The sequence below is a fragment of the Sinocyclocheilus anshuiensis genome, unplaced genomic scaffold (assembly GCF_001515605.1).
Source record: "Sinocyclocheilus anshuiensis isolate Anshui unplaced genomic scaffold, SAMN03320099.WGS_v1.1 scaffold80, whole genome shotgun sequence".
Taxonomy (NCBI): Eukaryota; Metazoa; Chordata; class Actinopteri; order Cypriniformes; family Cyprinidae; genus Sinocyclocheilus; species Sinocyclocheilus anshuiensis.
The window spans coordinates 2220903-2236825 of record NW_015554102.1 but is presented as its reverse complement, the minus strand read 5'-3'; the positions used below and the strand labels follow the sequence as shown (position 1 = coordinate 2236825).

General features: G+C 38.5%; 3 protein-coding genes across 4 annotated transcripts in view; 2 read left to right on the top strand and 1 right to left on the bottom strand.

The window, feature by feature from the left end:
- LOC107669597 (cadherin EGF LAG seven-pass G-type receptor 3-like) overlaps positions 1-2219 on the top strand; it is a 43330-nt gene extending 41111 nt beyond the window's left edge. Inside the window, 2 exon segments of the mRNA XM_016461898.1 lie at positions 1-386; positions 941-2219. The exon segment at positions 1-386 is cut by the window's left edge and continues 24 nt beyond it. Coding sequence (XP_016317384.1) covers positions 1-386; positions 941-968 — 414 coding nt within the window. The 3' untranslated portion in view covers positions 969-2219.
- A 2209-nt stretch (positions 2220-4428) lies between these two features.
- On the bottom strand, positions 4429-8332 carry LOC107669622 (fibrinogen silencer-binding protein-like). Its single transcript, XM_016461932.1, has 5 exons — positions 8214-8332; positions 6580-7244; positions 6385-6490; positions 6208-6269; positions 4429-5246 (listed from the first exon to the last, which is right to left on the bottom strand). Exons 2-5 carry the CDS (start codon positions 6886-6888, stop codon positions 4725-4727), a joined length of 999 nt encoding a protein of 332 aa, XP_016317418.1. The 5' UTR covers positions 6889-7244; positions 8214-8332; the 3' UTR covers positions 4429-4724.
- Positions 8333-8539: 207 nt separating this feature from the next.
- On the top strand, positions 8540-15500 carry wdr6 (WD repeat domain 6). 2 transcript variants are annotated; one of them, XM_016461929.1, is made up of 7 exons: positions 8540-8682; positions 10321-10449; positions 10765-13417; positions 13870-13947; positions 14046-14162; positions 14251-14345; positions 14857-15500. In XM_016461929.1, the coding sequence occupies exons 2-7, from the start codon at positions 10353-10355 to the stop codon at positions 15414-15416; spliced, it is 3600 nt and encodes a 1199-aa protein (XP_016317415.1). In that variant the 5' UTR covers positions 8540-8682; positions 10321-10352; the 3' UTR covers positions 15417-15500. The 2 variants fall into 2 exon arrangements, with proteins under 2 accessions (XP_016317415.1, XP_016317414.1); XM_016461928.1 differs by having other exon boundaries at positions 8540-8827.
- Positions 15501-15923: the final 423 nt, after the last annotated feature.

The window sequence follows — 15923 nt, the reverse complement described above, 5'->3', positions numbered from 1 at the left end:
GAATCTAACGGCGGAGCGCAGCCCTGCAGGGAGTGGCTGAGAACCCTGCCGCCCCGACAGCTCTCACACCCTGAGCCACACCCACCCTCCTCACCCCCTCCACCAATCAAAGAGGAACCCCAGGAAACCCTGCCCTCTCGCCGCGGTCGCCTAGACTCCGCCCCCCCATGTAGGTACCCGCCATCTGCAGCTGCACCTGGAGCTCCATCCAGTCGCCCGCCCTCTAGTGAACACCTGGATATCCTCTCCTCCATACTCGCCTCCTTCAGCTCCTCTGTCTTAACCCCGCCCCCTAACCCTGTTTCTGCCTTGGCAGGCCCCTCCCCTTCCCCGCCTCCTCTCTCTGCAACCTCTCAGAGCGTCTCTGAAGTGTCACCTGACTCTGAGTAAGTCCAGCCCCTATTTTGCCTCCTCTTGTATTCCTCATTTGTTTCATGGTCATCCTTGGTTCTGTTCAGTTACAAAATGTCAAAGCTGCTCTTTTCCATAGAGAAAAACGCATGGTGATCCGTTGCAAATTTTGTGTGGTTTACTTTTTTGCTCTTTAATTTTTTGAAAAAAACATGAAACATGAAAATTGCTATTAAAAATAAAAACATCCTAAACAAAATAAATATATAAATTAGAAAATATTAATGTGTGTGTGTATGTGGACAGCATAACATTATTAAAATAATTAATTTTGGAAATGTAAACTGATATTTCCTACTGACACACTACATCAAAACATAGAAATAACTGACTTAAAACCATTTTTTAGCTGGTGAAAATACTAGTGTTCTAATTATTTTGGCCACCACTGTATATAAATGAAAGATATAAATATGTAATAAAAATAGCACTAAGTGAGCTACCACTGGTGCCCCTTCAAAAATATTATGCACAGGATGCCATTATTGACAATTTTCCTGTTCTGTCTTTTTCTTTTTTCTCTTTTTAGAGTTAACAGAAGTGATGGACAATCTTGATGATTCCTTCGCAGTCCCATAATGCACCTCTGCAGATGGGCTCAAGAATCACAGGACATAGCCAACCGGAGCGTTCAGGACTCCTACTGTACTTCACCCTGGGAAAAGCATAGGACATGAGAGTGAAGTTGTTCGTCAAGGGCTTGAGACATCACCCTCCTGAGAACAGACAGGAAATCAAACCAGAGAAGGTGATGATTTCTATGATTTTCAATTAATCCAAACTACAAACCTCAGATTTCAGACCAACAGCTGAGAGGGCTGGTCAGAGACAAAGAGAGAGAGGAAAAACAACTGTACAGAACATTTTTATACTTTTTTGTATCTTTTTCATCAAAGATCAAAGAAGAAAAATCTCTAGTGATGTTTTTGAAGATTGTGTGGATATGTGTTTAAGTGGGTAGGATCGAAAAAATCATTTTCAAACCCATTCCGAGCCAAAACAGTCCCATACATTCCCAATCTTTCCACTCCAACATGTGTTTATGCAACAAGCCACACCCACTGATAGACCGGAGAGAGTCTACAAAGAAAAGGATTGGTCCGTGTAAATGCAGAACTTATTGGCCCAAACATGGGATTGGCGGGAAACTCCAGAGACAGTGATTGTAATTATAAAGAATTATGAAACAGAAGATATGTTTGGACCGTAATGATTGTCAGTCAATGGATTGTTTTCAGACAGGTGACTTGATTGGAAGGTTTTAGCTTGATCTAAACCCATTTCTTCAACAAACCCCAACAAACTCATGCTTGTATGAAATGCCTGTCCAGTTTCTGTAATATTTTTGGCCAAACTGCTCTGAAATAATATCGAAGCATGTGTTGAAGTTTGTTACAGCTGTGTGAAGACACCTTTTAATCATTCATGTAACTAGCCTACAGGACATCATAGCATAATTAAGACCTCTTTCAGATCCAGGATTATCAGAATTCAAACATTGCTTAAGGAAATGTTACTCGATCCCAAATCAGCTATTCAGGAGAAGATATTTATTCCATCTTTGATTTCTTTTCTAACAAGGAGAGCATATCTAAATATCAGTCATTATTGTCTCTGTGGAGTATTGAACAATCTTAGTGCTTCAGAGGAAGGAACATTGTAAAATGAGCTAAATACAACCATTAAGGTGAGATGATTTCAAAATATCAAGCTCCTGTTTAAAAGGGAAATCGTGCTTCATCATATGACTTTATCTCTTTAGTCATTTGCAGTATTACCATGAGTTTTGCCAAAAAGAGTGCCCTATATCATCCCTTTTATACCTCTTACCTGTCATAAAGTGCTCCAGTACTTTTTCTATTCATGGTTTTATATTTTATTTATTACTGCATAACTTTATCTTGTACAGCCATTAAATTAATTTATTTTATTTATTAATATTTATTGAAATTCATTTCTCTACCATAATCGTGGCTGGAGTGTTTATAAAGAAGTGCGTATGGGAGTTTTGTTTTTTTTATAAGAGCGAGATTTAATGTTTCAAATGTTTTATGTGTGAAAACGTTTGTACATGTATCGTCTGATATGTCCCCCTTCTCTTCTGTTCACAATGCATTCTGGGAAAAGAAATGTCCTCTGTCCATCAGAGAGAGAGAGAGAGAGCGGTAGAAGACAATGATTGGGTGGGAGAGAGAAAAGGGGAATGTATAATGGCTCAACATGTTTAATGTGGGACATGTTGTATCCCTTTTACTTATGGGGGTGTTCAGAAAAAAAATCTGCTACCAATGGGAGAGGAAAGTGAGACCCGTTGGGCGTCAATAAAAGAGTTATTGCTACCACGTTTCTGTATGTTTTTTTTTTTTATATATTCAAGACAAACACTTCTAAGGTTAAAAAAATGTAACTTGTTTATCACATTACACATTTTTCTGAATTTCAGTCAAATCAAATGAAATTACATCTAAATGTAAATTTTACATCTGCTTTTACAGTGGAAGGTTCTCACTAGTTTAATTCAGTCTAACATTCTGTTTCACTGGTTTACACACTCAATTTCCAGTCTACTGTTGTAACATTCCTTAAAAGACAGTTCATCTAAAATGAAAGTATCGTTTACTCACCCTCATGTTGTTCCAAACCTGTGTGATTTTATTTCATACAACATGGAACCAAGGTTTGGAACATAATGAGGGTAAGAAAATGATGACAGAATTTACATTTTAGACCTTTAAGATTTTCATATTTTGAAAAAGAACAAAGTATTCTGTTCCCAAACACTGTATACTAACACAAGTAAATCAACAACACTGAACTAACTTCAAGCACTCCATGAGTAGGAAGTCACTTTAAGAGAAGCACTTATTTACCTGAAAAAAACCTGCATAGTATAAATGAGCTACGGTGAACTGAATCTAAAGGTTGGTCCTGAAGACGCTGTCCTAAAACAGTCAGATGAGTTGTATCCAAGGCTAGATTATGGACTGGCAATGACCTCTGAAATGTTTTCCACACATGGAGGTTGCAATGTTGTATCTTCTGTATATTTTCTCACCTCATATTTGCAGTGTAATTTCTTACCACAGTCATTTTTAATGTTTGTAATGTAATGCATATAGCATCAAACAGGGGCCTTGGAGAACCTTAATCAATCCTTGGTTTGATCCACAAGCATTAAATTAAAATGCTATACAGTAACATTAGAAATCTCATTTCAGTTAATTTCCTCTTCTCATCAAGCACAAGTATCAGGACTAAACATCTCCTCACTGCTCAGTTCTGGCCTGTTTTTGCATTCCACTGCGCTGCTTTTCCATTGTTAACATGCACTAGATGGACGTGTTCGACTATTGCACTCCAATTTCCAATTTCTCATTTGGAATACTTCCCTAACATAAGATTTTCGGTTGTTTTTGTTATATGATATCACTTAAACACGAGACCCAGATAGACACAGTGCATGATAAACATTCACTCTTTTAAGCAAATTAAATTAATTAACAGGTCAAAGTAATTACATTTACATTATAATAAAACCTTACAGGCTTGTAAAAAAATGGTAAATGAGCTTTTATGTCGATAATTTTACTCATGTAAAACAAATGCTAGCATTGCATAGCATTGTTTATCCTCTGCAAATTGGATGCTAAAAGGCTTCTTTGTTGACAATTGCGACGCTAACATTAGCATTACGATTTGATTCTTTATATGTCATGATCTAAGTCTGTCGGACTATGGAGCGCCTTTAAAGGGATAGTTCATCCAAAAAAAAAGAGAAAATTCTGTTGTCATTTACTTCTCCTTTTGTCTCTCCAAACATGTATGACTTACTTTCTTCTGCAGAACACAAAAGAAGATATTTTGAGAAATATTTCAACTGTTTTCAACAGCACTGGACCCATTTACTTCTATTGTATGGACAAAATAAACACTGAGGCATTTTTCAAAATACCTTCTTTTGTGTTGCACAGAAGAAAGTAAGTCACACAGTTTGGAGCAATATGAGGGTGACTAAATTATAAATTTCAATTTTCAGGTGAATTATCCCTTTAACTATCCCACTTTTGACTGAATGGAATGCAGCATCAGTGTTGATGAGAGAGAATATGAAAGGAAATCAGATTTGTATTAGCTATTGGAACAAAGCCTGCTCGAGTGAATTCCCCCCTCCATATGATACACATGGTACATTCCTAAACACCAATTAAGTTTAGTCCACAATAAAAAATATATTGTTTTGTAAATAAACAGAGAATAAAAAATGACTTTCAAAAAGAAAGCAAACATAGCTAAGATGCCATAAACATCTGAGTTCAAGTCTGTAGATATTCGTTATCCTCGCTGTCACTACTGGAAGGTGGAGGATCTGCGCCGATCTTCCGTAGTTTGGCTTGATAATATCTCTTCTTGGCCCGCGCCGCCTTCTCTTTTTGTCTCACTGCTTTCCTCTTCTCCTCCCACACACACTGCTGCAGCAGTAACAGACTCATCGTCTGTTGATGCTCCAGCTCAAATAGTTCCTGTCGACGTGCCTCCCATTTCGAGTTTGAGGTATAAGAGTCCATTGGCGGTAATGAATTCTCAACTGCTCCTCCGGCAGGAGCACGTGGCACCACAGACTCTCTGTGTGGGGTATCAAAGTTTGAACCCCTAGTCCCTGATCCCAGTCCTGCATGGGTTGAGTAGATGAGGGAGGGACGGCTGGACCTGGAAGAGAGTGAATGTGAGTGGAGAGGAGAGGAGGCAGTGCCAGGAGGAATCCCAGAGTTAACAGGTGGGTGAGTTGGTGAGACCAATCCAAGTTCAGTGGCTAAGTTCTCCTTGCTGTCTACTTCCTGTAAAAAACAGAAGTTTAATAGCATCATAATTGCTGTACATTTATGTAATAAGGCTCAAAGCGGCATGCTATATTGAGAGTATACATGCATGCATTGTACATGCAGTAAACACAGGAAATTTGCAATGAATGCAACACTGGTGAAAATGTATATGCCTAGTGTATGGAACACAGCATATGACAAAAATTACCCTTTTAAAAATGTTATATTTATATATCTTCATATAATAAAAAATTGTTTATATATAGTATATATCAGCTTTATAATAAAAAGCTAAATTAATTGTTTTATTTAATAAGAATTTTTTAATGTTTTTTTTTTTATGTTCACCCAAGCTGCATTTATTTGAGAAAAAATACAGTAAATCAGCAATATTGTGAAATATTATTACAATTTAAAATAACATTTTATTTTAAAATAGTTTACAATGTCATTACTGTGATGGCATATCTGAATTTTTAGCAGCTACAGTATTACTTCAGTTTTCAGTGTCACATGTTCTTTCAAAAATCATTTTAATATGCTGATTTGATGCTCAAGAAACATTTCTTATTAGTATCAATGTTAGAAACAGTTGTGCAGCTTAACATTTTTGTGGAAACGGTTACTTTTTTCAGGATTCTTTGATGAATAGAATTTTTTATTTTATTTATAAATGTCTTTACTGTCAGTTTCTTTTAAAAAAATCTTACCCAAAACATCTGAATGGTAGTGTATTCAGTATATAATTATAAATTAATATTTATATTTATAAATGAATAAATACATTAATATTACATTTTCACCACATTTCCTGTTTACTGCATGTAAAATGGTAACACTTTACATTATAAAATAATGATGCAAGCATGCCATAAGAGAGTTAATCATATTTTTATAATAAAATCTGCAATATAAAAGAAAACGTTTAACTTAAGAGGTACTTTAGTAATCCTTTCAAGGCTGATTTCATTCTTACATCATTTTGACTGTGGTCAGCATCTTCATGCTCACTCCCATTAGTGCCTGAAAGCCCCATCACTACAAGAGAGAGAATGACTCAATTAATCTCCTTCCTTGTATAATTACAGAGCTGGCAGCTGGGAAGAGTGGTAGTATTTCATCCTGTAATAGAGATGACATGACTATTAATTACCTGCTCCAGGTGAGCTACCCCTAACCGAGGCATAGCTGCCATCTCCGTCTACCTCCTCCAGACAGGAGATGAGGTTCGGTACCAGGGCAATCACTTCTCTCTGCACCTGACAAGAACCACACACAACCACACTGTGTGCTACTAGAATTTCCAAAGCATATAACTGAAGTCTTATGTTTCTATAATTCAGTTTACCTGAGTGAGGGCAGACACAGGAAGCCCGGCTGCCTGCTGTTCCTGTCGCTTCTGCAGCCCAACACGACATTCCACCTTCAGCCGTTTCCACAGTGTCTTCAGAGAGCCGATGCTGCTGGGGGGTCGACTAGGGAACGCCGCATTGAAGGCCTGAACCAGCTCTGCCCATACAGCGTTCCGGTGCACAGTAGTGTTGGTGTCTTTCCGAAAGTCCTGGACTGTGTCCACCACCGCATGGATTCTCCGAAGCAGGAAAAGCTTCTGCTCCAGAGTGAAGTTTGGCATGCGGTACGTCATGGTGGTCAGCATGAGTGTATTTGTGTGTAACTGGGTAAGAAGGCTTATATCGAGGTACTGTGTGTTACTTCATTTGTAGAAAATCTACAAAGTATCGCACTAGTATTATCTTCAACAGAACAGTCTAGTTTGAAAACTTTTACATGGTAACATTTGCAGTATCACAGTGTTAGTTTTTGAGTCTTACACTCCAGCATTACAGGAAGGTGAGGTTGGTTTGGTGTCGTCATGTGCAGAACACTTTCAGAGTTTCAGTTGCAGTGATATGTTAAACTCTGGATGCCACAGGTAAACGGCTTCAATGTTCAACGGAAATGCATCCGGGATCCACCTGATGCGCAAGGGGTCACCAGGTACACATGTGGAGTCTGTAATTCAGCAGACAGAAAACAAAATGAAGGGAATAATTGCTGTTTTTGAAACTTAATATCTGCTCCTCCTCTTGGAAGAATTAATGAAAAATTTGATCTTCGCCTCATGTGTGCTCCACGAATTTATTTCTGAGAATCGGTTCTTTTGAAAAGTTCGTTTCAAAGAGTCGGTTGATAAATAACAGTTCAGCAATTATTCTACTGACGTCGTCGTTTTGTTGATAAAAGCGTTTATTGTAATTTCATGTGTCTCAGGTTTTACAACCATTATGCAGCTAATAAAAAAATAAATTTTTAAAAACGTATAATTTAACTATAATGTATATTTATATTGTTATAACATTCGTTTACATCTCTTGGATGAAATGTTTTTGCACAATTTTTTTTTTTTTGTATTTTATGCACTTGATAAAATCAACCGTGATAAATATGTATGTTGATAAAACTGTCAAAATACAAAGTAGTGTTTCCAATTAATTTTATTTGTAACAATACAGCTATTTAGTTACTGAAGTGATTTAACCAACATTTTTGGTTCACTCCAAATGTTTTCATTATCAACTCACTCATCGATTCATTCAGGTTGTTTCGAAAACGAATCGTTCAGTCCATTTTTGTGAACTAATTCAACCGACTCATTGACACGGTCAGACTCAACAATTCGTTCAGGAATCGCATCGCTATTAAATGCAAGAATGAACAAAGAAGAAACAAGCCTTCAAAATCACCGATTCGCCATATAATTCAGGTGCAGGTGGAACAAGCTGCATTTATTAATATTACTATTATTATGGATCCGCTGGTCTCGTTAGCCACAGCGCTAAACCCGAGCATCGCACTACAGAAGTGAACCTGAGCTGCGATTTAAGACTACAGCTAGAGCTCAGTTCTTAATGAATCTATCATGCATTTACACAACAGCTTATGACAAACTGATATTATATTATTTATATTGACCCTACTTACATGCAATCATCAGTCTGACGATTTTATCCTGAAAATATTACACTTTGTCCCCACCCCCGGGGTTTAAGCGGTCCGTAAGAAATTTAAACAACAGACTGGAGACACATGCGCAAAATGACGCTCCGGGCGTAAAAAAAAAAGGCAGTTCACTGGTTTGTGCATTTTATATGATTTGTATACCATTCTCATGAGATCCACTCAATACATATGGTTTGTGCATCAGGCAAATGCACAAATCTACGCGTTTTTTACAGTAGAAAGCGCAGGACTCGTTTCATCCAATTGACGGCGAGCGTGGTGCGGTCTGTGCAGTATTGAGGAGCGCGATTGGACGCTGCGCGATGACAACGAGGAAGCGAGAACACATGCATGCAGCACAAAACATGCTGGGAACTAGTATGAAAGAAAATACCTCACTTTTCCATTTCACCTCCTCGAAAAATAAAGACACGATCTCTACAGGGGAAGCGTAAGTCAAACTGAACTTGACAGGGTTGTTGTTACGATGACAAACATGCAGAATCAGACAGATCCCTGCTAGAAAATTCATTTCAAGGTAACGTTAACTGTCCTGTTGACAGATGATGACTGACGTTCATTCTTTCAATAAATGGGTAGGTCCTCCGTCGATCCTTTGTAGAAAAACACACTTTATAATAGTTGTCCTTTGGAAAATGTTAGCTGGTCATTTCAGTAGTATTTGGAGCAGGTAATGACCAGATTGGGGCATTTTATAATTGTCTCAGAAAAGTTAGGAACCAAACTGTTATGTTCCAAAACACAACAACCAGCTTAATATGAATTTTCCAACATGGTGAGTTTAGTCCTGGGCTAAATTACACAATTAATGTTGTTTGACCTAGTTGTATTTATTTGAAGTTCCTTTGAGATTTTTATTTAACCATACATTCACATGTGTATGGTTAACTTAAACTAAATAAAATGTAATCTTTTTTAGTCAAGGTTTAATTATTATTGTTTTTAATCCCCAGCACTTCACAAAATATTTTATTTTATATAATATATCTAATATATAAAAATGTATTTTAATCAAATACAGTACTAATGTATTCAAGTTTAAGTAGTGTGTGGGATTATTTTTCTAAAATATTTTTTCTAGTTTATATTGTATTTTCATCCCACAGAAATACGCATGATTCAGGTGTGCACAGCATTAGATATATTTATTAGGATGTTTTTAAAATTATTAATTAAAATTTTACATTTTAGTGTTTAATTAATTAATAGCTCACAAACAGTTCCTTTGTGAACCCCAGCAATCGAAAATTAGGAGGATATTTAAAAGTGTAAAAGCATTAACAAATTACTTTCAACATAGCACAAATACCCTCAAAAGCTATTAAAAGCAATTATTTCTGCAGCAATATTACGGAGATGCTAATCACTGTGGTAATATCTGTATATATTATATGCAACATACAAAAATGTTCATTCGCATTAACATTGAGTGATAATATTACAAAGTGATTTCCATACTTCTGATAGCTGACAAATATTGCATTTACCTTCTTTAGTAACATTATAAGAAAAACTGTTAATTGGGATTAGAAGTAAAATGGGGACACAATTACATTTTAAACCATCCATGTGAAAACAAACCGGGAAAGAGACGTGAAGATTTTTGGAGACAATTTAATTTTTAGTGCATTCTAGTGAATTATTCATGGGATATACTGTAAATTAAATCGGGAGAGCAGACCACAAAATTGTAGTATATATGTTGTCTTTTTTTGTATTGTTAAAGCAGAATAGAAAGGAAAAAAAGAAAATAATCAGATGGAGGAGAATGCAGTGGACTGAAAAGAGCTTTTGCCATAGATATTGTTGTTATACCATGTCACATTAAAATGCCAAGTGTTATGGTATTCTCCTGCAGTCTGAAAATAAAACATGAAGAAAAATTTGCAGCTCATCATAATTATTTGAAGCACAACATTATATTCAGTCTTTTTGAGTGGAACTTATCCCCAGTAGGCTTGTTAGGAAAAAGTGGATAGTAAAAGCCATTGCAAACAGTATGCATTTAATTCAGTTTCATTTACTGGACAATAGTGAATAATGCTGTAATGATTCTGTTCTGCTCCAGAAGTCTTCAGCCTGCTGTTCAGACCGCTTGAGATGGCATCTCTTGTAGAGTTTGTTGTGATGAAGAGCACTGTGCTTGTTGCTCCAGTGACTGCACTGGAATTCCTGGGGGAGGATTTCCTGCTGACAGGTGACTGACCTTCATTCATTTAATGAACAGGTAGCAAAACATCAAACTAAGAATCCATGTTGGATTAAAGTATGCAGACTATGACTCGTGGGCCATTTTTGAGGTGTTTTTTCTGCTGAGTTTTGTATCCTGGCAAAGATGATCTGAGTTTACTTCCTCTGCTAAATTTCCTTATTCTTATACTAATAGGAACATGTGCTTGGGAAATGCTCAAATGTCTCTTAATATCCATAATGTGCATTTGTGTATTTATCTTAATGAAAATATTCATGTTCATTTGATAAATTCTTTCCTGTTAATTGTGTCATTTTGTAGGTGAGGGACCAGTCCTCTCTGTGTACAGTCTTCAGGCATCTCCTAAAGAATGTGCATCCTTAAATGTTCTTCATAATTACCGCATCCATGGGATACGACCTAGTAGAAAACATAAGTTTGAAGAGAGACAGTTCAACAATGTAATCTCATCTGAAAGTTCTGTTTTGGACAGCGACAAGGAGGACATCATGGTTTTTGGAGGAAAAGGAGTTCGGCTTGTCAGCTTCAATACTGGAGGACGATGCCTAAAGCTCATTGGTCCTCTCTTGGAGCTTCAAGACTGGGTTCTGGACATTAATTGGCTAAAAAAACAACCACACCCACTGTTAGGCATATCCTTGGCTCACAATGCTGTGTTGCTTTTAGATGCAGAATCTGGTAATGTTCTTTCCTTCTACTCCTGCGTAGAGACATGTCTTATCTACTCAGCACTTATGATTGGTCCAAATTGGAATTCTTTAGTGATGGTAGGTGGGACTGTTTTCAATCAGCTTGTGCTGTGGAGGCCCACAGGGACCAAACCTGATGGGCAGTCCCAGGTAGAGAGACGCCTGTTGGGCCACACTGGAGTTATTTTCAGCCTTTGCTACCTTCAGAAATCTGGGTGGCTGGCATCTGCCTCAGATGACCGCAGTGTCCGTTTGTGGAGTGTCGGCACGTTGGGTGGAGATGCAGGCTGTGGAGAGGAATCGCCAACATGTCTTCGTGTGCTTTATGGGCACCAGGCACGGGTCTTCTGTGTCAGGCTTGCACCAAACCGTGTGTTCAGTGCAGGAGAAGATGGAGCGTGCCTGCTCTGGGAATGGGGAGGTGAAGGAAAGGTGGGACGTACATTTAGAGGGCATAGGTCAGGTGGAGTGAGGGCTCTGGCTGTCAGCGAGGGAAGTATAGGCTGTAAGGAGGGATGGATGGCTACTGGAGGTGCAGATGGTGGGGTAAGAGTATGGAGAGTGGCAGAGGAGAAGAAATACTGTGAGGAAACTCAGGCAGAGACTCAGTTGGATCTGGGGTTTAAGGGGCAGGGTTGTCCCAAAGTGGTCCGATTAGTGGGTGAGGGTGAATTGAATACAATTCTGGTCTGTACCGATCAAGGAGAGGTGTACCTTAGTCCGGGTGACTCCTGGGATGTCATTTGGCGAGGGGGAGCAGAATTCCAGTCCTATTGTGTGATGGAGATCACAAGCATCCAAGTCCAGAATTCAGATTGCATTGTGTGGTTGTGTGCAGTGGGTAATCTGAACGGAGGTGTACAGGTGTTCCTTGTAGGGCAGCCAGGTGTGGGAGTCTTGCTAAGAGCTGGCAAAGGTAAAGTTCACTCTGTACTTTGGGCCAAAGGATTGTTTGAAGGGTCCTGGAGTTGGTGTCTTCTTGCGTCAGGCTCAGAGGGACTGGTTTACCGATGGACAATAAAAGTGACAGAGGATGAATCAGGCTTGCATATGCAAGAGGAAACTCTTCTTCCATTCCTGTTGCCACCCTGTGCCAAACGCTGGCTGACTGCTGCAGTTACATTGTCCCAGAGAAAGGGGTTGTACCTGTGTGGTGACCGGAGAGGGTCACTACTGCTCTACACTGAAACAGAAGAGAATGACAGAAGAAATGAAGGAAGAACAGACTTACAAGAGCAAGAAACTGAAAACAAGCAAACAGACCATGATAGTCCTCTGTCTCCCATCAGTACCCTTTATGGAGTGCATGGAAAGCAAGGTGTGACTTCTGTGTGTGAGTATCAAGACTTATGTTACAGTACAGGTCGAGATGGATCTGTAAGAATACTAACTGTTGAAGAGAACGTCCTGAAGGTACGTAGAGTTCAACGGGCCTGCAGAGGCATGGAGTGGATAGAGAAAGTTCTGTTTCTGGGCTCGGATGGACCTGAGGTACAGAAAAAGTTGCTGAATGAGAGAATCGAGAAGAGGACGATCGATCGAGAGAGTGCAAGCGTAGCCGAAACTCGGTTTGTAATGGTTGGCTTCCATTCGGTCCACTTCATTATATGGGACCCTCACAGACAAGAGAAGCTTTTATCAGTTGCCTGTGGAGGCGGCCATCGATCCTGGTCCTATAAACGCCCGATATACGCCGACACAGATCCTCAAGCACATACACTTGGACAAGGTACCCTTGTGTTCATCAAGCACGGAGCTGTCATGGCATCACGCTCATTAGCATCCACAGAAACCGATGTGAATGGACGCACACTGAAAGAGGGGCTACATGGACGAGGCATCAGCTGTGTTTGTCACCTTGGTAGTCTGACCAAGACTGGACAATTTTCAGAACTTTGGGAAGTTTTTGTTACCGGAGGGGAGGATACCACAGTAGGTGTACTCGCCATCAGTCCAGAGAGTGGAACTGTTAAAGTGCTTTCAGTTCTAACGGACCATATCTCAAATGTTCGTGCGCTGGCTGCAATCAGAAGAAGAGAAACTAAGGAAAAAGGGGGAGATGACGATACCTCCTCTGTCTCTTCTTTGGTGTTTTCTGCGGGTGGCCGGGCCCAGCTGCAGTGTTACCAGCTCTTGATTCGTTTGGATGAGCAGCAGGGTCAGCCAGTCTGTCAGGTCACTCAAATAGCTGGCCATCGATTGGATGAACAGTGGGAACGGAAGCGGAACCGACACAAGACTGTCAAAATGGATCCAGAGACAAGGTGCGTGTGTGTTTGATTTAATACACGAGTTTCACAATTTGAGTTGAATTACTGAAATAAATGAACTTTTCCATGACATTCTAATTTATTGAGATGCACCTGTATATGTGAAAATACTCTCTCCATTCCAAGTTTTGATCTAGAGTTCAAATAATTCTTAAAGGGATAGTTCACCCAAAAAGAACAATTCTGTCATCATTTACTCACCTTGATGATGTTCCAAATCTGTATGACTTTCTTCTGTAGAACACAGAAGAAGATAGTTTGGAAAATGTTTCAGTGTTGTTTTTTCATGCCTATAGGATGAAAATCAATTGGGTCCAATGTTGTTTGATTGTTGGTTGCAGCTAAAGATTTCTAACCACCAGAGGGCGGACAATACAATGTACAGGGGGTAATTGTGAGAGATTACATTATGATTTTATTGTGCAAATGCTTTCTCACGTTTGCAGGTACATGTCTATGGCTGTTGTGCATAATGGGACTGAATGTGTCCTGCTGGCTCTGGGCTGTAGTGATGGTGCAGTAAGGTAACTTGGATAAAGATTATGAACATATGAATTTAAAAGAGTTTCATGTTTAAACATTCTATAATTAATGTATTGAGACTGTGTGTTTTCATTTGTAGGCTTTTCAGTGTGACTGAGAGCAGTAGGAGTGTTGACATGCTTTGGGAGTGTTTTTACCATCAGAGGTGTGTGCTCAGCGTCGCCACCTACAAGCCGGAGGACTCTCAGGACAGAAAGTAAGGATATGATATACTTTTATCAAACACTTATTCCATATTTTAAAATTTCTTAAACTTATTTTCCTTTGTCCTCTTTCTGTCTCAGGCTTTTGTTGCTGTTCAGTGCCACTACAGATGGTTGTATATCTGTGTGGGATTTAACAGCAGTTTTGAACAGTAAGGCTAGTGTCAGCTGGCAGGGTGAGTCATACATACACCAGAACATAAACACTTAATAACGTGCTGAATTTTTTTATGTTTGAATAACTGTGTGCTTGTTATGCTGTAGTTAAGAAGAACTTAAATGATTTATGTTATTTGTTTGCATTTGTTATACATGTTAAAAAGGAATGTTCAATCAGAAATAAAAAAAAATCTGTCTTTATGTACTTGCATTGTTCCAGACCTGTGCCCAAAAAACATTCTTATTATTGTTATTATTATTTTATTTAAGAATCTTGCAGTTGTTTTTCATACAACAACATCTCATTGAGACCACAGTTATTAAGGTCTAAAAAATTACAGTGTATTTGTTTTGACTTAAAGGTGGAGTATGTGTGTCTGTATAAAATTTATAAAATAATTTTTCATTCATTACAAGCCCAAGAGCATAAAAACTGACTGAATCAATCCTAGATCCTACAGTCGAATCTGGTTATAGAACTCTAAAATGTGTATATGCTAATAACAATTTACCCTGTCTGTGCTTCAGGTCCATCAGCCCCGTTCTTTTCCATAGCTGTCCATCAAAGTGGAGTCAATGCGCTTACCATATCACCTAGGAGAGAAATGAGGCAAATGGAGGAAAATGTTATCTCATTGGCCAGTGGTGGAGATGATGGACAGCTGTCTCTAATGCATATTAAGATAGATGAGAAAAAGCAAGAAAATGGAGGCGTGTCTCTACAGCTGTTTGCCCATTGGTCAGTGCCCTTGGCACACTCTTCCCCTCTCACAGGGTTATGTTTACTAAGCCCCACACTGCTGGTTTCCACCTCACCGGACCAGCGCTTGTGTTTGTGGAGTGTGAACAGTGACGGACTCCGCCCACTGAAGGTGCTGTTCTCACACACTGCAGATGCAGCTGGGTTGTGGGCGTGGTTTGGACAAGAGAGAGGAGCCTGGGTGGTTGTTTGTGGGCAGGGCTTACAGTTGTTTCAGTTAACAGAAAGAAAGATGGATAAACTACATGAAACTGTTAACAGGACAGTAAAAGAAGAGGAGAGAAAGAAAGTGATATTTCCACATCATGTTTCAAGGACAAAACACTGACTTTAATTTGTGATTTATAAATTAGGATGCTAAAGATTTGTAGTTGTAAAGTTTGAGATTTTCAAATAAAGATCTTTTTTTAATATGTAAGCATTTTTCTGTGTCAGGTAAAGTACCTTGTGAGGACATTTTTATTGTCAGTAAGGCTTAACAATGAAAGTCAATACAGATCTACAGAACCAATCAAAAGTTTATTTACTTTTTTTAATTACTAAAAATAAATTGTAATTTAAATAATATCATAATAAAAGCCAATTTGAAATATTAATAAATATGATAATAGTAAATAATACTAAAGTAACACTGAGGCTTGTGCTTGAAATGCTAAAAATGATCTAAATTATATATCAAATATAAAATATATCTACAGTACAGGTGCATCTCAATAAATTAGAATGTCGTGGACCAAAATCATCACAATTAAAAGAACCAAAGACTTAAACTACTTCAGTCTGTGTGCATTGAATTTATTTAATACACGAGTTTCACAATTTGAGTTGAATTACT